The following is a 24186-nucleotide window of genomic DNA, read 5'->3' on the forward strand; positions in this document are numbered from 1 at the left end:
AAATTGGGCTTGAGTTGAGGACTATCGGGATTGTTGTTATGAAAAGAATAATCTGTTAGGATATGACAAACTTTTAATAATTACTTTAATAAATGTTTTGTTTGAAAGGGAAAATGTGACCTTAGTGACACAAAACCAAAACATAATACGAATAAGAAATATCCACATCTGAAAATATTTGCAAAAAAAACCTAATTTCCACACTTTATTGTCTAGAATAATACGATGTAGTATTAAAAATTAAGTTTAAAGGCAAAAGTCATTCATTTAAATTTTCACATTTAAATTCACATGTTGTATAACTGCAGAATACTGAAATAAAAAAGCAAATCACACAACTCAGCTACAATATTATATACTGTCTTTAGTCTGCAAAGAAAACGTAAACGTTGGAGCCGCCACCATTCCAGGGAAAATAAAGTTTTTTAAACTATATAAACAAATATATCACTGAACCCTTTGATAATGTCAACGATCCAGCCAACATTTTCACTAATGATCTACTTTATGAAATTAATTTGACATTTCACAAAGATTCAGTCATCAGATCATCACCACTCTTGTTTAAATTCACAAAAATACCTGAAGCCACCAAGGATACCTTTCTGTTTTAAAATACAGATTATCCAATTGATGGTAATTGCTCTTTTACTATTTCGATTACCTAACCTGACCTGTAAGAGCTAATTAAAACACACCGCAAAAGAAAACGAGAAGAAAGAAGCAACTCGCTGGATTTCAAATTAACAAAAAGTTCTTCTTTCTTTTTTGTCATGTGAACTTTAAAACAATGTGTTTTATTAGGGTGTACGATTAATTACATAGATTATAAGTTTTTAAATTAAGCAATCGGCAAGAAGAGAAGACAAAACTGTCAAGAAAAGATGAGAGGATGAAAATAATATAAGGAAGCTGAAAGAGGCAGAATCCTATCCTGCTCTATTCATTTTTATTGATTAATTTTCTGTTTCAAACGGTTTCAAACAGTGCTGTCTATTCATTTTTAGCCAGGGGTTATTCAACTTGATGAGGAAAAAACCTTTAAAGGTGACAAATCTGAACTAAAGAACCTGACATCTGAGAACAAACCAGGAGCATAAGTACAGGATCGCTGGGATGGAAAACACATTAGATGGCATCAGTTAGCTGAATGGGAAAAGCAGAGAGGAGTGCAATCAAACTAGCAAGAAAAATAAATCATGACGCCAACAGGCTGAGAAGTGCCCCAAAATGGCAAATATGTACCCCAGCAGAGGCATTGATGCTTTTTAGCTGTTAAAGATCCTGAAAACAGTATTTTTCCATCCACTTTACTTTTATTCATTACTGTTTCACAAAATGCCAATAAATTAGACTGAAATAGACAAAACTGGCTTTCTTGTTTGTTCCAAAGGTGACAGAAATTCCCCTTTGACAAGATTTCACTTATGCTGCATTCACACTGAACGCAATTTGAGCGTCTGGGCGACTGGTTTTAACATTCAGAATCGATGTGGACGCGCGTCACGGCACAGTTTGTGTCTCGCGCAGCGCAGTGGTCTAACATGGATGCTGGAGTAGAAAACTGAACTTCTGCGGTTGACATGGAGCATCAGCCAGTCAGAGACTGCTACCTGACGAAGGGGCCCGTAGTTCATGTCCTGCTAGGAGATGCAGGCACCGATTTGGAGGCACCGATCCTCATCCCAGCCGCTTCACACTCGGCTGCGAACCGCTCCAGTGAGAGTCGTAGATCACGGCCTGATGAAGCCAACAGAACCACATCATCTGCAAAAAGCAGAGATGCGATCCTAAGGCCACCAAAATTTATTTCATCCGCCATGGATCAAAGTATCCAGGAGAGGAAAAAAAGAGGTAAGCGGCTCCTAACCTGTGGTTATGAGCTGTCACTGTTCGCTTAATAAAAACAAGATGCAAAATGTTCAGCAAAGACATCGGAGCCTCAGTTACGATGGCAGAAGCTTTCACAACATAATATTTTGGTGTCCCTCTTAATTTCATCGGCCATAGTATTAGGAGACCGGCAAGGGGAAACGACGACTCATCCCAACGCGTCTGGAGCAAAATGACTCCAAATGCAAACGCGTCTAACGTGAAGCATCAGACGCCTTCAGTGTAAACGCAGCATAAGGTAAATGAATGGAAAGGTTGTAACATGGTAAAATGTGAAAACAGATATAAAAACAGCTGCACAAACAGAGGTCAGCACTTGAAAGTCGGGAGATTTAACTGAATGTAAATGTGGGTAAAGATGGACGGCCTTAAAAATACTCTAAAGAAATCACTAACAGAATCGTCAACAATAGCAGCAACCCTTTGCTATGGCTTGATGCCTTTACAAATCAGTCATGTTGGCCAGAATGGATTTTCTTTTTTATGAAAATCCCTCCTATCAAACCTGCACTCTACTCCTAGAGTGCTCCAGCCATTTCATCAGACCTTGGTTCTGATTTTCACTTTTTTTTGTAAGGTCACAGAAAATATTTCCATTTGATTTCTCTGCCATTAACGTCATGCTCTGCATGCGGTGGAGCCTGCAAATCCCCAAAAGGAAGCTGTCTTAAAAATACCAAAAGCATTTGTTGGAGCATTTTACCTCAGCAGTTTGTTGTTGAGCATAATGTTGTAATTTACCAGCCGTAACTTTAACAGCTTACTTTTTATTATAATTATTTACTTTGATTTTCTGTTTGATTTTCAGGTGATTTTGCTGATATTTAAAAGCAGCTGTAGATATTTTTAAAGGCGATATGGCAGTTTGCCCAGGGCAGCAGTGTGGTAGGGGTGACACATTTTTGTCCCTTCAACCCAGAATAACTTTACCAGGCGATATTTGCATGTTATTTTAATAAATATCTTTTGCTCCCCTGTGCTGTTCACTCAAACAGCAGTATCAAATTGTAGGCTTTGACTCCAAAAGGGGAATTTCAAAACATATTTAAAGAAACTGGACCATATTTGGGCTATTTATTAAAAAAAAAAAAAACATGCATTTTGAAATTGTGAAACATTTACTTGCTGATTTTACTACTTATAAAGTATGTGTTTGATTGAAATTATTTGCGTTTTATTTTTTTCTGTTAACTCCAAACATTTGTCCCATGTTCCAAAGTTTGAGCATTTTTATTTTAAATGGTCAAAACAGCAATGCAGTGTTTTCACATGTAAAAAAGAAAAGTAATTTAATCTTTAACAGCCGCTCTTTTCACCTGAACTGAACCCAGTTGTTAGACAGGATTTACGGTGAAAGAAAACAATCCTTTTCTCTGAACGGTGTCTGGGAGGTTGTGGTTTCTCCTGCACAGAGTTGATCGTTAATAAATCAGAAAAATGACAGACTCCATAAAGAAAAAGCTTCTCCCTGTTTTTAAAGAAAGGAGGCTGAGCGCGTTTGATTTTGAATGGTAGAAATTTGAATTTATTTAAAAATCTAACTTAAAAAAAGCAGATGGGAAAATGTTTTTCATTTTGTTGTGTAATAATTCTGCACAATAGTTTAAGTTTATTTTCAACACAAGTTTTTTTATTTTGTGTCTTCATTGTTTTTCAGTTTTATTGTAAGGAATATTTAATGTGTTGGTTTTGTTTTGTTTATCAAAAATGATTCAAAAATGAATTTAAGTAAGAGTTAATGAAAATAAAAGAAGTTAATAAAAAAAGAGAATCTGACCAAGAATCAAAACATCAATTATTTAATATTTTAAAACTACATCATCAGACTGGGCTTTTTATGTAGAAATCTGGGGTATTTTAAAAGCCAAAATGAAAATAATTGATCAGGAAAATAAATAGTTTTTTTTTCTTTCAGTTTAAAACAAATCAAATTTTAACAAAAACTGCAGGTGTCTGGTGAATTTGTGGTTAAAATGAGGTTTTTCTTCATTCAGTAGAATTACTGAGTGGATAGAGTATCCAGACATTTTACTCAAGTAAAAGTATTTTTTTCCAAAACTTTACTAAAGTAAATGTAACCAGTTACTACCAACTGTGGTTTGAAGGAAGCGGGGCCGCGTCAGGGCCCCATTCAGACGAGAACCGCCCCTGGCCGACCGGCAGCTTTACATCAGATTCCCGTTAACAAGCCCCAGCCTTAAAAGCTGGGAAAGGTGTTGCGTGAGAGCCATATTTAGCCTCATAAAACGCAATTGTGCTTTTCAGCTACTCTAATTATAGTCAAAATGAAGCAGACGCTTTTATTATCAACCTTCCGGTTTGTTCTTAGATTATCACCTCATTAACTGAGATTAGTTTTATGATCTCGGAGCTTTCTTCAGAGACCAAGAACACATCCTGCCATCAAACCTTTAAAACGCACCAGAAACATCTGCGGGACTGAAGAGCCCCGCAGGAGCGGTGACTAACGGAGGGGGAGGGTTTGGGGCTCTGTCGTCACCGGGAGCTGCAGCAGCAGCATCAGCATCACTGGAGTGAGTAAAGGCAACAACAGTGCGCAACTTGGAGAAATAACTCCACAGTCCGGCCGGAGGAGCGCGCATGTGTCCGTCTGCCGAAACGCGTCCAGGCGGTCAGACCCACGCGTTGATGCGGGAGTAAATGAACCAGAAGCTCCGCTCGCTGTGGCCGTGCAACCAGGAAAGTCATGGATTTTAGGAGGAAGCATCTCCCCATCGTGATTTTCTTAAGTAAGTTCTCATTTATTTGTAACTTCTATAGCTTTAAAGAATCAAAGTTGTTTTTTTATTAATATTTAAAGTTTTTAAATGTGTAACCTGGATTTGGGGTTTTATTTGTTCTCCTGTTGCGGCGTGATTTCATCCTTTCTCACCTCAGTTTCCACGCACTGTGAAAAAAACATATTAATAACAATCCTGGCATCTGTGTAGCTGTCATTTCCCCCCAAGAGGAATACTTGAAAGAATTTGATTTACATTCATTTACACTGCAGCAGGGGGACAAGACTTGGCACGAAAACTGCTTCCCTGCCTGTCAGCATAAAGCACACCGCTGCTGGGTTTGTTTGGACTAAATGGAGAAAATGTGACTTCAGCTTAGATAGGAAGATATAAATAACATCTAAGCCAGAATGTTTTTGTTTAAGAGCATCATTTTCATTTGGGTTTGGCAGCTTTACTGCACATATAAGTGCATATTTCCAATCAAGCTACCATGTTATCTCAATCACTGCTTAAAAATTTACAATTTCTTTAGCTGAGAAATAGTTTAACCAGTCGAATGGATTCTAAGGAGGGCAACTTTTTTTTCTTCTTCAACAAGCCCCCAGTTTTCTTTAACAAGCAGATCTCACATTATAAAGTCCTCCCCCTTGCAGCTTGGGAAGTTACAGTCGCTGCATGGATCTCTGGAAGTGGCTCTTACTGCAGTCAGTCACTTAAAAGTGCCCAGGGTGAGCGTTTGCCAAATTTCACAGCATTAAGTCAGTTCTCCCACTCCGTCCAAGTCCTGGGGCGAATGCGGCATGCAGCACAGACTGCGATTGGTTTTCCAGTTCTGACAAGCGCTTAAGGAATTTTTTTATCCCGGGTGTTTATGTTTTTAAAGTCATGTTCTATGACATCAGTTGTTTTCCTGCAGTCTGCACTGCTTGATGTCTTGAGCTGCATGTGTGAATGTTTGTCAGGACAACAAAAGGAGTTAATGCTGCAAATAAAACATATTCCTACGACGTCATCGCAGGAAAAACCAGAGGAATTTGTTCGCTGTTGCTGTTCAGTGACAAATTGAGTCTTTTTTAATTCAAACACTACAAGTTCATGTTCACAACATAATCACAAAATTTTAAGTATTTCTGTCTGGTTTCTCTTATTTTAAGTGTACTAACACACAAGTAACTTTTCAACAAGACATGCGAGTCAATTACTCCTTAATATTGACAAAAAGGTTCTTTTTCCACTGGCAGATTTTTTAAATGTTTAAATGAAATAATCTACTTTTTCATCAACATTAAGGACTCAAAACAAGCTCCTATATCTAGCTGTAAAGTTACTTATAAGTTTCTTTTGTCTTATTTCAAGTTTACTAAGATATTTTCTTCACTGTAGACCAAAAGTACTTTGTAAGATTTTTTTTTTTTTTGCAGCGATGCATTATACGAATGGAGGCAATAAATTCAAGGGTCAATCAATACCAAGAAGCAAAGGAAACTTCACTGCAATGTTAAACTTTGCTTAACATACAAAAAATAAATACATACATTTCTATTTTTGTCTCAAAGTTCATCAATAAGTTTTTTGGTGAAAAAGAGCTTAGTGTTGATTGGGGGCAGCAGATGTTTTGGATTTGGATCTTTTCCAGTGATGCCACCTTAACAAAATCCTCCTTTCTAATGGTTGACTTCAAATTAGGCTTGCAGTACATTCACATCTTGTTTTCTGTTCCCTTGTGACGTCCGGGATGAGTTGATTGACGTGATTTTGGCTTCCTGTTCACCACCGCTCCATATTTTCTCCATTTGTAGATAATGGAGCTCAATGTGGTTTACAAGAAAACCCAAAGTGACAGAGACCCCAGTGAGCCGACAAACGAGAGTCAGTATCAGTGATTCCACATTGGTTCACTGCAAAAACACAAAATCTTACCAAGAATTTGTTTGTCTAGTTTCTACTGCAGATATCGCAGTACACTTGAAATAAAACAAAACTAACTTACAAGTAGTTTTTCTGTAAGATAACGGAGCTTGTTTTAAGTTAATAATTCCTTAATATTGATGAAAAAGTTCTAGTTCCAATACAGATTATTTCACTTATAATATGGGGAAAATATCTTGTTATAGGTGAAATAATTTGCCAGTGAACTAGTACTTTATCATTGTTAAGAAATCATTCACTGAAAACAAGCTTCAAAGTTACCATACTTGTATGTTCGTTTCGTCCTATTTTAAGTTTACTAAGATGTTTGCACTAGAAACTAGAGTGAAATATTTGGTAAGATTTTGTTTTTGAAATGTTTGGATTGCTTTTTCTTCTCTTTAAACATGAAACAGTAATTTTAAATCTCTTTTTGTGTTTAATCAGGTTATCTTTCACTGATATTCACTTTTTTAATCTTTGACCAATAACATAAAAGCTCCATAAAGTGCAAAATTTCTTTTTTATTTTGAATATAACAGACTTCACAATGCATTTTTGTTTGCACAGACAGCACTATACATACTGCTTTTACACTTTCAAGCTACTTTTCATCATAATTAGATCTAAATATTTTACTTGGGCATCTAAAATCCCATTAAAATGGATCCGACGACGCTTTGTGACACCATGATGATGAAAAGAAAAGCAGTTTCTCTGGGTTAAGCTCCACCGGGTGGTTTTGGTTTTGCAGTGGATGTGATGAAATGCACCCAGCTCCAGCCCCCACAGCCCACTGGACACCCACTCCGTATTGACTGGCCACAGAAAGACGCAGTGGAAAAACTCAGCTGGGTCTGTGTGGGGCTCATTGGTCCACTTCAGCTTCACGATCTGAACAACCTTCCCACCAATCAGCATATTTACCACGAATCCCACTGTGCGATTCAATGCACTTATAAAAAAAATAACAAAAACATAAATAAATAATCACCGTTCATTCTCAAGGTAATTGAAATTTTTCAAGGAAAATCGAAAGAAAGATATAAATGAAGCCTGAAAAGGACAGGAAATATAAAAGTAGAGAGATGTTTTACAATGTTTGAGTGTTTTGGTTCACTCTTGTGTTTTATATTTAGGCTACCAAATATTCTGGATTTAAATTTAAATCTATTTGAATCTTAGTTCAACTTCCTTAGTGTTAATTAATTTCCCTGCATTCCTCTGGACTTATTCAGTGAATCTTTCTATTTATTATTGCTATTAATTTGTGTACTAGTCCAGATTTTTCATGTTTCATGATTAATTATTGCCTCTGTTTTATGTTGATTGTTCAATCACGTTGCCATGGTTTTTAACTCGTTTGTTTTCTTCTGGATGTTTCCGTTGTGCCGTCGTTCTCGTGGCTCGTCATTCACACCAAAACAACACAGAGATCCTTCACTGCAAGTATTTTTAGTCTAGTTTCTAGTTCAAATATCTTATTGAGCTTGGAATAAGGCAGAACTAACTTACAAATAACTTTTCAGAAAGACATAGGAGCTTGTCAATAATTCCTTAATATTGAGTTTAAAAAGTATTGGTTACACTGACAAATTATTTATTGCATAACAAGACATTTTTCTCATGCTATAAGATAAATAATCTGTCCATTTTTTTAAAATCAATATGAAAATTGCTGACTTAAAACAAGCTTCTATATCTTGTTGAAAACTTGTACGTTAGTTTTGTCTTTTTCCAAATGTAATAATATATTTGTACTAAAAACTAGATGATGAAGTCAGAAAAAGTTGCCAAATTTTATTTAATAATAATTATTATATGTTAAATTTGTATTTTTCCTTTTACATTTTTAATTAATTTTTTTTTCAATATGTAAAATTAAATTTCTTTTCATTGCTTTTTTCTAATTTCATTTTATTCTTTCTCTTTATAATGACATTTATTCACTAAAGATCTCATATCCATTGATGAGCAGCTTGTCAAAATAACACAGTTGGTATTGACAGGAGTCAATAGTCATTATTTTTGACCTGCCTTGTCAAATTAACACATTTGAAATATAATTTAATCTACTTTCTTCAGTTTCATGTCCACCTGCTTTTTAAAACCACAAACTTGTTTTCTGAAAGCAGAAAAACACAAAAACTGAAGTGTTTTTTATTTTTTACTCTCTTCCAGCAGGAGACATTTAAATCAAAGTTTGATCAAACATAAAGTTGGAAAAGTTATGATTTAAAAAGAGTATAAACAGTCAAGAGGGAACGATATAAACACATTTATGAAAATGGCAACGTCTACATGATGAAGTGCGATTATTGAACCTTTATATGAAAAAATGCGACGCTGCGCAGGTACGCATTATTACAGACGTGAACTTTCCGCTCCTTCGCTCATATTGTTTCTTTAAAAGTTCAGCTTCGAGTTATTGCGATTTATTTCTCATTTCCTCGACATCCGTTCGTATCTCTCAATATTATGAGCAAAGGAGGAGTTTCCTCTGATTTGGCAGAGATTTACCAAGACTCAGGAATGACCTGATGAGGTCAAAGGTTGTGGAGATTTTACTGCTTTATAACTACATCAATATATAAAAACACATTAAAGAGAAGAAAGACATGTTAATACATTAAAATATGCAAATAAGCAAACAATTCAATTCGTTTTTAATAAAAAAAATAAACATTTTATTGCCTAAAATGTAATTAAACAGCATTCCTTCAGTGAATTTGAACCAGATGAAGCTAAAACATGTTTACACACAAAGATGTTTTTATTTTAAATGCAAAATATATAAATATTTTGTACAATTTTGACTTAAATACTGCTCTGAATAAGTTGTTTTATCAGCAAACAGACTATTTTGAGTCAGCATACTATAGTTAACGATTAATCGTTTGCGAAAATAGTTGACGATTAGAGAAATAATCGTCTCATCACGATTAATCCGATTAATCATTATAGCCATAATTAGAATGTCACTATGTTTATAAGTAACCACTTAATTTAAACTCATTTTAAAATCAATTACCCATCATTTAAATGTGCTTCCGATTATTCTTTGTTTTTCCAAACATTGCATTAACTCCATATAGCATCTCATGGACAAAAACTTTCCAAAGTTTAGAAGACAGTCCTATTTAAGCGGAGAACATTGTGACGTAAAGAACTGGAAGTCCCTCCAGAACAAATGAAAAGACAAGAAAACTGGTCAGGAAAGCAGCCAAGAGGCCTACAGCAACATTCAGAATGAGCAGCAGGAATTTGAGGCAGGTAAGGGAGTACATGTGGGAACAATCTCTTGTACTGATCAAGAGAAGACAGAAGATGGAGGAAATTATCTAAACGCTGCTAAATTTAACAAAAAGCGCATTTGAAGTCTCCCCAAAACAAGAGGGAAGTGTTGAAATCAGTGTTTGGCTCGGTGCAGATGCTACGCGTGAAGCATCTTTGGTGGCTGCTGGGAAATGCCCATGTGCGATTTACTTGTTTAATATTTTTCATAATTCTAGTCTTCAGACATTTACATTCTGATTCGCTTCATCTGGTGCAGAATTATGATGCATATCTCACATCAGTGGCTTAAAAGTTTGATAAAATGCGACATAAGAATTCAGACTGCAGACATTATTAAAATAGATAAATATCTGATTTACATATTGAAGTGGCCCAATTTAGATTTTGGGGGGTAAAAAAATAGGAATTGTCCCTTTTAGATGTAGAAAAAGTTGGATATGGATCGTGAAAATACCATCGAAAAAAGACAAGATTTGGATTTACTGGATATTTTTTTATATTAAATCATTTTTTTAACCTTTCTTTTGAATAACTTAAGGTTTATCCAGGATTTTCCTCAAATATGTGAGACTTGATCGGTTTTCCGCTCAGAAATGTTGGACTTAACATGGATTTGCTCTCTGCACTGCAGAAATACAAAATCTTACCAAGTAACTTTGACTTCTAGCACAAATGTTACAGCACAGTTGAAAAACAATCAAACTTACCAGTAACTTTTCAACGTGATGTATGAACGTGCTTTAAGTAAATGATCCCTTAATAAAAAGTTCTAGTTTCACTGGCAGATTATTTCACTTTCCATTTTTCTCATGTTAAAAGTGAAATAATGGAAATAATTCTTTCTGGTGCAAATATCAGCATATTTGCAGACACTGGATCAAAATACTTGCTCGGATTTTGTATTTTTGCAGTGATGAAACTTTACTTGTAGAAAATATGACCCATATTTCAGTCAGATTACATAAAATCTCCATTGTCTGGTGGTGGGTCTAACATTTAAAGACTCCATTTGTCCCGCTTGTTTCACTGAAGTCTCCATTCGCTGGTCATCTGCCCCACAAAGAAGGAATAGACGGAGGGTTAGTACCTCTGCTGCTCACCCGTAGTTAAGTGCAATGATGCTAACGCGGTGTTCGTAAAAATACGAGAATGGAGGATCAAAGAGACGCCTGAGGGCCATTTCTGACCTGGTTGGAGAGCAGATAGATGATAACCCAGCTGCGCTGAAGTTCCTTTCAAGTGTGACTGTGGCTTCAAGATGTTTTCTGCCTTTTAGTAAATGTGAACAACTGTGGGCAAAAAAAAGCATAATTAAGGAAAATAGGATAGACAGAGGAAGTAAACAATGCCACTATTGTGGACGGTGTTGACTGTTGAAAATGCATTCATTCCTTTTTTTTCTATTGGGCCTTGAGAATAAAAAATATTCTAATTTACAGTTGTGTGAAAACGTATCACGTTAGAAATGTATCAGGATCTAGATAATCAGAGTAAATAAAACAAAAAGCATTAGAATAATGTTTTAGTCTTTTAAATAATCTTGGATGAATTTTGGGAAACAGTCAAATTTAAGAAGCAAACTTTCTCATGCGCTTTATATTATTAGCTAAGTTTCCATTACAAATGTGCACAAAACATATTTTATATTCCGCTAATGTCAAAAGAAAACCACAAATTAGTAATTGCTGTTTTCCCATTAAATAAGAAACACAATTAAAATCAAGCGTGAATAAGTTTGTTTGCGTGATAAGTCGATAAAAAACTTGCTGCCACTTGATCCTTCTACCACTTCCTGTTTGTCTTCTTCGTCTTTTCCACCTGTAGTAACTTCCTGTTGCTGATCACATTACAACAGAAGGATAAAGTGCTAGTTTCCCTGGCAGATTATGTAACTTGTAACGTGGGTAAAGTTTTTTTATTATGAGTAAAATAATCTGCCAGTGGAACCAGAACTTTAGAGTTAATATTAAGGAACTGTTGACTTACAACTAGCTCCCATTTTGTGCTGAAAAGTTATTTTCAAGTTAGTTTTATCTTATTTTCAGTATTAAGACACTGAAATTTGCACTAGAAACTGCACCAGAAATACTTGGTACAATTTTCTATATTTGCAGTGCTTTAATAATAAAGTTTTGTGTATTTACTCAACTTGGTACTAAATCTGTAACGAAGAGTCATCTTTCATACAGCACCAATGGCTGAATCACGCAGACATCTCAAACACTGCAGGTGTTTATTTTAAACCGACTTGTTGCTGTGGAGCTTCTTAATTAAATGTTTGGGGCTGTCTAATGCTGCGCATGCATAACGAGCGGCAGCCCCCAGTGGATTATAATTATCTAGATAAACATTGTGAACTCTAGGAGTGACCATAACTGATGAAACTGTACCTGGAAGGCTCCCTTTGGAAAACCGTAATTAAACCGCTGCGCTCCGTTCCAGCATCTCGGCCTTCAGAGCTGGATCTCATCATGTCATTTGAGCTGCTTTGTGAACTTTTAAAAGTAGAACAGATGGCATGTGTTATTTCTCTTTAAGAGGTGTGTGCTTTCTTTCAGGATGTCTGTACATTAAAATGAACTTTACATTAACCTTAGGATATGATTTTTCTGCGCGCAGCGCGTGGATTATTGCTTTTTGCCAGCAATAAAACCGAGTCGCGCTTTGTTTTAAAGTCACTGAGTTTGTTATCAAAAAGGCCTGAATGTAACAAGTTAATCTAACATTTATATCAAAATATAAACATTAGTATGTCTCCAACTATCATACCATTCAGATATGTTCTAATTAGTCCTAAAATAAAATGCAAACGATCTTATGAAGATTATCAGTGGTTCTTCATAAAGTAAGGAGTTGATTAGAAAGTTTTTCATTAGATTTAAAATGTTTCCTCGAATGATGGTGTGTGTATTGGGCTACCCTTGTTTTTTACTTTTATTTTTAAGCTGCAACATTCTTTGCATTTTTATTAGCATAAAAAGTGCTACATAAATAGTCTGATTGATTGACTGTATTTGTATTTCAACCTTTCTTTGAGAGCAGCAAATCTTCAAACATGTGTGCAGACAGTTACAATAAATAAAAGAAATACCGCCTACACCAGAATAAACACCTAAATCTCACACAGTGGACATCATAGTTTTGTTTTTTTGGCTGAAAACCTGTTGTACTTAACATCATCTGTCTTTATAACACAACACTCATGGTACAATTTACGACAAGATCTGGATTTCACTTGTTTTACTCACAGAAATGTCAACTTCAACTGCAACTATATCACAACCTTGGACATAAAAAAAACCATTAAAAGCGAGTAAGTAACTTGTGGCAGACAAATGATATAGAAAACAGCTTACCTGTGGTTCAGTTTTCATATTTTAAAATACATTTTGACAAACTTAATGTTGGAAAACAATGGTTTTAAAGGTTGATTCTATATATATTCACCTCCTATCCTCATTTAACATACACTACATTGCCTCCTGGGTGGTTTGCCGAATTGCACTTCTCCATCTGGCAATCTGATGGATGAGTCTGGGTTTGGCGTTTGCCAGGAGAGCAGTGCTTGTCTGACTGCATTGTGCCACATGAATGTTCGGTGGAGGAGGCATTATGCTGTGGGCTTGTTTTTCAGGAGCTGGGCTTTGCCCCTTAGTTCCAGTGAAAGGAACACTGAATGCTTCAGCATATCAAGACATTTTGGACAATTCCAAGCCCCCAACTTTGTGGGAACAGTTTGGAGGTAACCGCTTCCTCTTCCAACATGGCTGCTCACCAGAGCACAAAGCAGGTCCATACAGACATGGATGGTAGAGCCTGGTGTGGATGAACTTGACTGGCCAGCACAGAGTCCTGACCTCAACACCTTTAGGATGAATTAGAGCAGAGTCTGAGAGCCAGGCCTTCTCGTCCAATATCAGTGTGTGACTTCACAAATGTGCTTCTGGGAGAATGGTCAGAAATCCCCATAAACACTCCTAACCCTCGTGGAGAGCCTCCCAGAAGAGTAAAAGCTGTTCAAGCTGCAAAGGGTGGACCAGTGTCATACTGAATGAACCCCATGGATTAGGAATGGGACGTCACTTAAGCTCATGTGTGAGTTAAGGCAGGTCAGCGAATACTTTTGGCAGTAAAGTGTTTCTCTAAGTAACGTCTCTTGCCAACTGTTAGTTTGAAATACAAAACATGTCCTTTCTGTTTGCACAGATTGTTTCCAATAGGAGAGGGTGGAGATCCCGTCAGAGTGCAAAAACAATAACATGTCGGAACAGTCCTGATAGAGGAAGAGAACAAACAACTCTCAAAGCAACCGTTACAGAGTCATCCTTGTGTTTTTAATTTTCCCCATATTTCAGGAAGTATTAAATTAGCACTATGTCAGCAGTAATCTCTGTGAACTCGCTGGACAGCCGATTCCACTTAACTGCAGTAAAGTGGTGAGTCACGGTGAGGATGAACTCTGCAGGTCAGAAAATTCACCAAGTTTCTAATTCAGTGCATTTTCCATTTTCCTGTTTGTTCCACAAAATAACGGGTTCACGGTTTAGAAGTGCTGTTGAGCTTCACGATAATGTGTGCATTAGATGTGAGCTTAGTACATGCATTTAGTTTAATTGGTGATTTCCAGTGACAAGAGTTTTCTAATTGGGTAAATGCATTTTGAATAAGCCACTCAAGTCATTAGTTATTGTATGACGGCTCTACAACCTGCAACATTCTGACCTTCCACAATGGCTCTTAAAACTTTGACTAAAAATGATAAAGAAACAAATTAATTTTTAATAAAATATATATAAATAAATGCAGGTTTTGGCTATTTTTCAGTTTTTTCATTAATAATTCCTCAAAGTACCAATTATTTTTATTTAGATCTATTTTATTAGGCTTTAAATTTCAATATACCATGTAAGAAATGTAGCTACAGTCGACTGTAAAAGTGTAATTGACTGTCTTCAACCCAGTAATGAAAACTACTTGTATGTTCTGTATTTGCAACGAGAAAATAAAAGTACATTTCTAAACATTTCTTTTGCAACCCATTATGTGAAAACTCATTAAGTTTGCCACCATCATCTTTCAAAGTGAACACATTTCAGTGTTAAAAGCCATTCAGTCAGAACATTTCTTGTGAAAATCACGTTTTTTTCTTTATGTCAGCTGAATTGTGACAATATTGAAATCATATGTTATGTAAATGTCATGGACGTTGCCTTCAAAGCCCTGTTTTTGTATTTTCTTGTCTATGAAAAGGAGAAAACTGAATGGTATGTTTTAAAAACTCTTTTTTCTGTGAAAGGGTGACATGTTTGTGCGTCTCTTACAGTAAACCAGTTAAATGGAGCCAAGCTGCAACCAATTAAACTATAAATTGAATTATGGGGCTTAATTGTTAAATGCTGGAAGCCTGATTCACAGCACATGAACGCGTCTTTAGATCTGCATCTGGCTGCAAACAATAGTAAAACTGTTTTTGTGTGGAAAAAAAATAAGTAAAAAATGGATGGATTATTTTGAAACTAATTAAAAACCTTAATAAAGAGCCAATTATGTCACCAACACATTTTTGTTAGAGCAAAATCAATTAGAAAGTACAAAAAACATCCCACATTTAATGAATCAGAGGAGTGGAAAATGACATTCATTTACACTTTGTTGTAAAACATTCGTATTTTTAAAACTTTATTCTCCCAAAAAGGTGGCGTTCAAGAACAAAAATAAGTTTAAACTGGATTTAGTTCACAACAAAGTGATTGGAAAAGAGAAATATTTCCAAATATAATTATATTTTAATTATAAAAAGTTGGGCACAATCATTTTGAAGCAGAATCATTATTAGAAATAAAAGAATAAATATTTCCACTCTGTAATCAAGAGTACACAGCTCTAGTATTAACTCACGTCTGCCTCTGATTGGCTGATCAGCCCCTCCTGATGTCTCCTTCCCCAATAACTCTGGTTGCAGTTTTTCTTTGTTTTTTGTTTGTTTGCATCATGTACTATGCTACATTTGTCTAAATCATTCTTTTTCAAACTGTTGTAGTTAGGCACTCCAAATAAACTTGTTTTTTACTTCACTTAGCTCTACTGAGGCAGCCATATTGGACTTTGAGGTGGAAAAAATACCACATTTTAGTGCAAGGTTAAGCTTTTATGTAAAAGTGGAAAAAACTTTTTACCAACCATTAATAGGATAACATAAATTTAACTTTAAAATTGAGCACAAATATTTGACGTTGTCGCAACTCAATTTTTAAATACACTCAAAAAAATGGCTTAATATCTTGAGTAGTTAAAATACTACTGTTTTACAAAGTCTTATAACCACAGTGGGATTTATAAAACTTTCCTTTTGTGTACAAAACTATTTTCTTACTTATCCTAAAACGTTCTATTGGTGTAGGTTTTTTGTTTTGCTCAACACCTGAGATTTGTGCTTTAAACATCACCTGGTTTCAATTTTCAATGCATAAATTATATGCATAATAAGGAACAAGTCATGGAGGACATTAACTGGTACTTTTTCCAGTTCTGTCCCTGGAGGTTCTGGTTTTATAAGCTGTCGAATTGTAGGTGGAGACTTTGAATTTATTCTTCATTTTATTGTCAAACCTCAGATTAAAGACAAAACTTAGAAACAAACTTCTTTCCTTAGAGTCCTGAGAGAGCAATAAACTAAATAAATCTTAAAATTTAATCCTTTTCTTTAATATTTTGAGTACTAAGTGCTGTAGTCAGGGTGGTCCTTCAGATGAGTGATTGTTTTTAATAAATCTAATCAGTTGATAATAGACAATATATGTTAGTCTGAATAATAATATTGATAATAACAGAGAAATCTACAAAAGTTTCCCAGTCTTGATAGCGATCACTCAATACAAAACATAAAGCTTTAGTTTAGTGTCACTTTTTAATTAATAATGTCAGTGATTGATTTTTGATAGGTCATGAGAAAAGAGGTCACTCTTTTCCAAAAAGAAACAAGTTTTTAGTGTTGAAACTGAGTTTAACATGCATTTAATCAGCAGTAGTAACTAAAAATGTAAGATCCAAAATGTGAGCCTCCATTTTGAAAATGTTATGGGAATCAGTCAGATCTTGAAATCTTCAGATAAGCGTTTTTGTAACCTGGGAAATAAATATTTAAATTGAATTACCAGAGGATATTTCTGTAATACTTAAAGAATTGTTGTAGTTTCTCATGGGACCAACTGTTGGGGAATTTTTGCCGTTTTATTGCGTTAATGTGAACTAAATGCATCTTATTTTCTGAGGCTGTTTTTTCAAGAGTAGAAGCTTCTGAGAAGCAAATTTCTAGTTTTAAAAATGTGTCGAAAGTGTGTATAAACTTTACAAACATTTTATGCCATAAAATGAACAGTGTGATCAAAACTGAAAGTCTATGCTGCTGTTGCTGTTAGCTTAGTTGTAGATATTGACAGAACAAGGTCAAACGTCTTTTCTAAAATGTTTTACGCTTTAACTGTGGGAGTGTGTGAGCTTCATATTCAAATGGATTTATTCCAGGAGCACTTAAGGATCTGATCCACGTAAAAGTTCATCTCCTAGGCGGATAAAATCTTAGTATCAATTTGAACTTTCTTTTGATGCTTCAAAAATCTTTACGTTTTTTCTCTAACGTTGTTTGAGGTTGTAAACAATCAGTCAATCGGAGGGATAAATAATGTCTCTCTGCACTGGAGGATTGAAAATGTGTTTTGTTGCTTTTTTGAAAAACCATCAGGAAGATGCTTCTTTGGCCTTTGGAAAGTTTCTCTTTTATCTTAGCTGTGAGATGTTTGAGGAGTTTCTTGAATTTACAGCCTGTTTCAACTCACTCCACAGCATCTTAGTGAGATAAATATCTGGGCTTTATCTTTGTCCAGGACTTTCTTTTTTCCCACCAAGTCTTTGATGGATCTTCTTCCATGTCATCCATCTCTCTGTCAGGTTGCAGAGTTGAGTCTTAGCTTTAATTTTCTTGCAGATGACTTCACATTTTTCTCAAATACATGGTGGATCTTATGGTAACGTCCAAAGCTTCCCAAACCATGAAGATTTCACCACCAGTTTGTCATATGGATAACCCTAAAGGCTGTATTTGTCGACTTTTCTCTGACAAAATTAACATCTTGCACGTTTTTGTTCTTCCATTTGTGTTTCTACTGCTTCTAAAAAAAGCAGTAGAAAAAGCCCAGCTGGTCTTTGGCAAAATGTTTTTTGGTGTCTGGAAAATGAGTCATTTCAAAAACCTCCAGAATGTAACTTCACAAATCAGCAGATGCTACAATGTTACCTAGCAACCCTGGCAAAACCGTGACCTATCAGCCCAAGTAAAGCTCCAGCAAGTTTGGTCAGCTGTTTTTACCGCTGTACAATGACTGCTGGAAAAGACACATGTTTTGTTGTTGACTTGCCATTTAGAAACCACTTGCTGCATTCTTCTTGCTTGTGCAGGAGGCTCCACTTCTGCTTTTCAAACATTTACAGTTGTATAATTGCTTGCAGCCATTTTCACATACGAGTTTAAATGTTGATTTGGGGGCGTGGCCAACAGCAGCTTACCTGGATTTAAAGGTACAAAACGCCCTGAAATAGCTCAAAATAGACAAAACTGTGCAGAGTAAATTCTTATTATCAAGAATGATTTTGTGTAACAAAAACATGTAACAAACATGTTTTGTATAGTCAATAGACCTATCCTAATCTGTTGAATTAGGACTTAAAGGTGTAGGTCACCTTTAAGTCTGATCTTTATGTTTTTGTGGATCAAAAGGTTCCTTCTTTCAAACATGCTGTGAAAGTTAATCTTATAAATATACTTTTCTGTAAATTCACTCCTAAAAATGACTGTTTGAGCCTTGGACTTTCCTCAGCATATTGTGGTCTGCTTTTAGGGTGAACTTCCTTAGCCAGATGTGGGCATGCTGGATGTCCTTTAAATGGGTTGGCTAATCCCTTATTAGCCTCTTTCCAACCACTAACCATGAAATAATGCGTTCAGGACTTTCAAGAGACAACTTGAACATATATTAACCTATATCCATACAAAACGTTATGGAAAGCTGTTCCAGAAGTTGTTATAGCTGAAAAAGATGGGCAGATTTAATTCCCTATGGGTTAAAAACTGACAGCTCAGTTCATATGTGGGTGAAGAAAACTTTGTAGGTTAAAGGTCAAATCTGATGTGTTCAGGTTCCCCTTTGCTGCATGTAGAAAACCGCACAGGTCAAAGCAAAAGAGCTGAAGAGCCAAACTGAAACTAGTAACAAAATGTTTTACGAGTGAGACTTTACTGATAATCCTCTGAAGCTAATATATAAAAGTTGGAGGTCTGCAGGTCTATAAAATAAGTGTGAACTTGCCTTTGAGCAGAAGCCAAGAACTTTGTGTCCTCCCGACTTAACAAAAGCTGTCAGTAATCGTTCCCACGTTGTGTGAATGACCTCATTAAGGACGGCTTAAAAGCATTTTGTGGATTTCTCACTTTGTGTGGTTGTGTTCGAATGCCTCTAATCACTAACAAGTCTACAGCTGGCTGGCAGAAAATTAAAGATGCACAGTATATTTATGGCTCATGTTTGTGCTGGTATGTACAGTTGCCTTCCAGTTACTTTTGTATTTGTTCAAAAGAGTTCAAATGTTTGACGCTTTCAAAATACATCTGAGTTATGGAAAAAGAGTGAACTGGGAGTCTGATAAAACCTTGTCTGGTTTTTACTTTTTATTTGATTGGATAAGCATCAAACCAGTTTTAGGTTTCCACCATTAACTCCTCCTATAAAACTTGACAAATGAAGGTTTTATTTCAAGTAATGAACACAAATGGAGTTTTACTGTAAGGCGACTATCTGGAAATCCTCATGCAAAAATCTATTCAGACACTAAGTAAGAAGAGCCTTTGCTGCTCAGAGACACAGCAGGAATGTTAAAAGGACTCAGCCTTATAATTGGCTGAATTCTTGTATCAATCATCAGTACATTATGAAAAATGCATTTCTGGACTTCTTCTCTCAGTAACTTAGCATTTAATGTAATTTAGAGCAAGGCACATTTTATTGAATATTAAGTTTAGCTTTAGTTTTGGCATCAGATGGAGCTCAGAAAAGGTCAATTTTCTGCCGTCATGTGATGGGTGCTATTAGTTTTCCCATGTGGGTGAAGCTGACATCACTGAGGAAGACGTTTGGGGAGCAGATGAAGATGGCAGCGTTACGCACCGACTCTCCTTCATCTCAGGAACATAATTACTGATAGTGACCTTTCAGTTTAATGTCATCAGTGTTGTCGAGGCCTTTCGAGAGTTGAAAAGATGCTTTTAGTTCTCCTACACAGAAATTTAAACTTATAAGACCCTTATATAATCCTTTATTAACAACATCCATCCACCTACTGTCTATACTTGCTTTTCCCTGCAGAGTTGTGTGGGGGCTCGGTGCCTAAATCCGTTATGAGATAAGTGAGATGTCCTAAATTTCCTAAAATTCAGACCATACTTTTATCTTCCCACTCAAAAGGCCACATTGTTGTCATGAATCTAGATTAACTTTTTCACTTTTATTTCATTAGACCTCCATGTTGGCCCAGGTGGAATGGAGTTTGTGTGATTTTGGTTTGCAGTGGTTTTGACATGAATTCTAGATGTTGAATCTTGAACTTTGACCTTGCCAGAGGCAAGTGTTGTTCCTTTCTGACCTTCTGGGTGGTTCATTGTTACTCTGAGTAATTTAGGTACAACTGCCCCTTTTTGGTTGATTCTTCACCTCTATTCAGTCCCTCCAGGAAGTTGCAGACTCTGTCGTCATTCTCACATTTCACAACTTTGCTGCAAACTTGACCAACCACCCCAATGTTTTCTGCATATCATTCCTTTCTGACCAATCACTACAATGCCTTAGCGCCCTTTTTAAGCTGAATCTGTGAGATGAAATCATATGTGATACTAATCAGTAACAATTTTCTTTTTTTCCTGCAAAAAACATTTTGAGATCTTCAGTAAAATTTGATTATTCCTTTTACTTGCCAGTGTGTGCCAGACTTTGTGTTGAAAAAACACGGTTTCATGATTACGATGTATCAATTAAATAAGAAATACAAACAAAATCACAGGGGAATAAGTTTATTCATGCAATAAGTCATTAAAAAATATGCAGTGCCATCATCCTACCACTTCCTGTTGTCTTCTTTGTCATTTCCACCAGTAGTAACATCCTGTTGTTGATTACGACTCGTGTGATGTAAAAAAAAAAAAGGTTTTCATTTGCAGTTTTGCTAACTAAACTCACTTTGATTCATCTGAAAAACAAAACTTTGAAACACAATTTTTTTTTTAAATTGTCGTGTTTTCATTAAGCTAATTTATTTTCGTAATTCCAATTTGTGAAATTATAGGGTCAATGGAAATGCATCAACTGTGGTTTTCTGAAGTCACAAAACTGCTAAGTATCAACAATTTTTAATTGAAAAATAATGAGTTTGTTTTAGATATATTTTACCCGACTTTATGGTGTCAAACAGGTTTTACTTTGATGTTTTTTTAACTATTATTATTATTACACAGGTCTGGTAGTAATCAGGCCAATAAATGCTTTTCTACAGTGGCACACACTGCGACATGTTCATGAACGTCTTGCATAATGTCTATAGCAAGGAACTAATTTGAAAATGTATTCAGGCTGAAGTGCTGGGAGTGCTGTAGGTGAATATTACTTTCCCAAGCATACTCCTTAAAATTTATATTCAAAATTAATTAGTGTGGAGCATCACCTCTGTTTTACCTGTCAAGCTATTCACATTTCTTCGTTTTTGCTCCTACTTTCAAGGTTTGTTGCATTTTCTTTTCAGATCTGACAGGAACAGCTTTTATGATTACACAGAATTACAGCTCTGGTGCACTCATGCATCTTTCTGCAGGGGAATAAACACCATGAACTGATCACACAGTGACTCACGCTTGAATGGAGGTGACGAGGGTTATTGACACGCTCTCAGCACAGCTGTAAATGTTCCACCTGTGAAGAAAACGCATCTTGTTGTGCATTTAGCGCACGATTCATTCCTGCTTGCATTGGATTTTTTTTTCTTTCTTTACAAAAGGGTATGTAAGATGAGGCAGAACAGAGATTCCTAAAAACTGAATGTTATTTTCTTCGCTATATGCTGAAATGTCCCGCTCATTCTGGACACAATGAGTGGGACATTGGTAACGGAGTGGTAATGAAAATGTAAAGCTGTGTAACATAAAGCAGAAAGGACAAATGCACATATTTTCGCATCTTTCAGCTACAATTCAGAGAAACAGAAGAAAAAATTTGCTTTTTTATCTTCTGGGTTCTTTTTGAATTTTATTTTATCTTTGCATTACTTTGGCTGTTGACCAGGTTTTGTATTTGGGGTGAATTTTAAGTTTTTCATTGTCATTTTATTGAATTTTAGTTCTTAAACTAAATAAAATGATCATTATTCCTTCAGGATTATTTGTGATTATTTGGATACAAACTAACTTGTATTTTTTCATATAGTTTGTTTATTTTAAAGAAACATTAATTGCTTAAACCAACTTTTAAGGGGTTAAATTAAATAAATATGAATATTTTTGTTATGTAAAATGAGGATTTTTGTTATGCTCAGTATGACAGATTGCTGCAAAATTAATAACTTAATGTAATCGTTTTCCACTGACGCAACAAACTCGGTCAGCAGCTGTGATTGCTCTGAAATCAGTGATTCATTGCTGTCCGCTTGGCTGATTGGAAATGTTTTAGAAATTTTAATAAAAGACTGATACATGTTGCACAAGCTTTTTATAGCTAGGAGAAAATTGGAATCAGACAACATAATTAGATTGAACTGATTGTATATATTTCTTTTCAAATTATATATTTTTATTTTTTCCAAGTACCTTTAAAACAAATTTTAAAAAAACTGAATTGGATTTGGGATTTATTTCTTAAATTCACAATTCATGTAATTTGTTGCATCATTCCACAACCATAAGGTTTATATTCTGATTTTTTATTTTCCACAATCATAAAAGTTTTTAAAAAGCAAGAAACAGTTTTCAAATACATCAGAATTGAAAATGAACTGCAGAGACATCAAACAGCTACTTCAGCAAAGACTGATGCTAGTTTTCTGTGTGTTGGGAAACATTTAACACCCTGATTTGATTCCTGCAGACATCTTGTTTTCATTTCAGCTGCCTAATATGCTGACCTTATGCATCGTTTTCTTTACATCCGACATGTGTACTTATGGTAATACTCTGAGGGAAGCAGAACAGACAAATGAGAGCAAAGAAAACAGAAAACTGATTACATAAAGGCACATAAAATACAATACAACTCCTCCTCTGTTTCACTTTTCCCCTGCTGCACTAGCAGACTCATTAATGCTGACTGGACACAAACACAATTTCCTTACTACAGAAATTGACACTGGTGTCTTTCCGTAGTTCTAAAGTGGCTCTTTGATCAGAAAAAAAAAACCAGAAGCCGAGCTCTTCGGAGTTATAACTGGAATGAATACTCACAAGAGAGCTTTAATTTGCTCATATCTCCACAGTTGCAATCACTTCTAGAGGCTCAGATTCACATCCACCGGTTGTAGATGCTGCAGCCTTTCCAGACGATCTGCACCGAGTTACTTTACCCAGTTTTTACAAAATAGCTAGCTAGCTAATTTCCGACGTTTGCGGCTTTTTCTCTCGTCATTTATTGACTCACCTGCCCTTAATGCTTACGGTCCTCAACACTCTGTCATTGAATAATGTGAATTTAGTAGCACAACGTATTTTATAACGCTGCGACGAAAAGCTAACTAATGTTACAACGGCAAGATGAATGCGTGTAACCATGGCAACGAGCGAGCGTTTAAAGGCGGGCCGGCTCTTCCTGCAGTCAAGTTGCGTGCGCATCCACTGTGTTTACAAACAAATAATCCCTCCATACAGTATTAGAAATACACTAAAATATGCAAATAAGCAAATAATTCAATTCCTTTCGAAAATAAAAAAATAAAAATGCTATTGCCTAAAATGCAACAACAGCATTAATTAACACCAGAGGAAGAATCTGCAGCTAAAACATGTGAAAGCTAACATCATTATAGTGAAGGGCTGATCTTTTGACTGTTGTTGGATTAATAGATTAATAATTGGATAGAAAAATGTGCTTAATAGAATAATTTTTACATAATTTGGACTAGATGAAGCTAAAACTTCCACCTGAGGACTTTTATTTAGAACACATTTACAGGCAAGGGTTACTTTTTATTTTAAATTAAAAATGTGTGTGCAGATAGTGCTTTGTACAGTTTTGGCTTAATTACAACTCTGAATATGTTGTTC

At 35.5% G+C, this 24186-nt stretch overlaps 1 protein-coding gene across 2 annotated transcripts in view; it reads left to right on the top strand.

The window, feature by feature from the left end:
* The first annotated feature begins 4185 nt into the window (after nucleotides 1–4185).
* Nucleotides 4186–24186, top strand: part of ltk (leukocyte receptor tyrosine kinase) — a 79645-nt gene continuing 59644 nt past the window's right edge. Inside the window, exon 1 of one of the 2 annotated variants that reach the window (XM_016675956.1) lies at nucleotides 4186–4643. In XM_016675956.1, coding sequence (XP_016531442.1) covers nucleotides 4601–4643 — 43 coding nt within the window. In that variant the 5' untranslated portion in view covers nucleotides 4186–4600. The remainder of the gene's footprint in view (nucleotides 4644–24186) is intronic. The other variant, XM_016675957.1, reaches the window with a different exon arrangement.

Source organism: Poecilia formosa, unplaced genomic scaffold (genome assembly GCF_000485575.1).
Source record: "Poecilia formosa unplaced genomic scaffold, Poecilia_formosa-5.1.2 Scaffold123, whole genome shotgun sequence".
NCBI classification, from domain to species: domain Eukaryota; kingdom Metazoa; phylum Chordata; class Actinopteri; order Cyprinodontiformes; family Poeciliidae; genus Poecilia; species Poecilia formosa.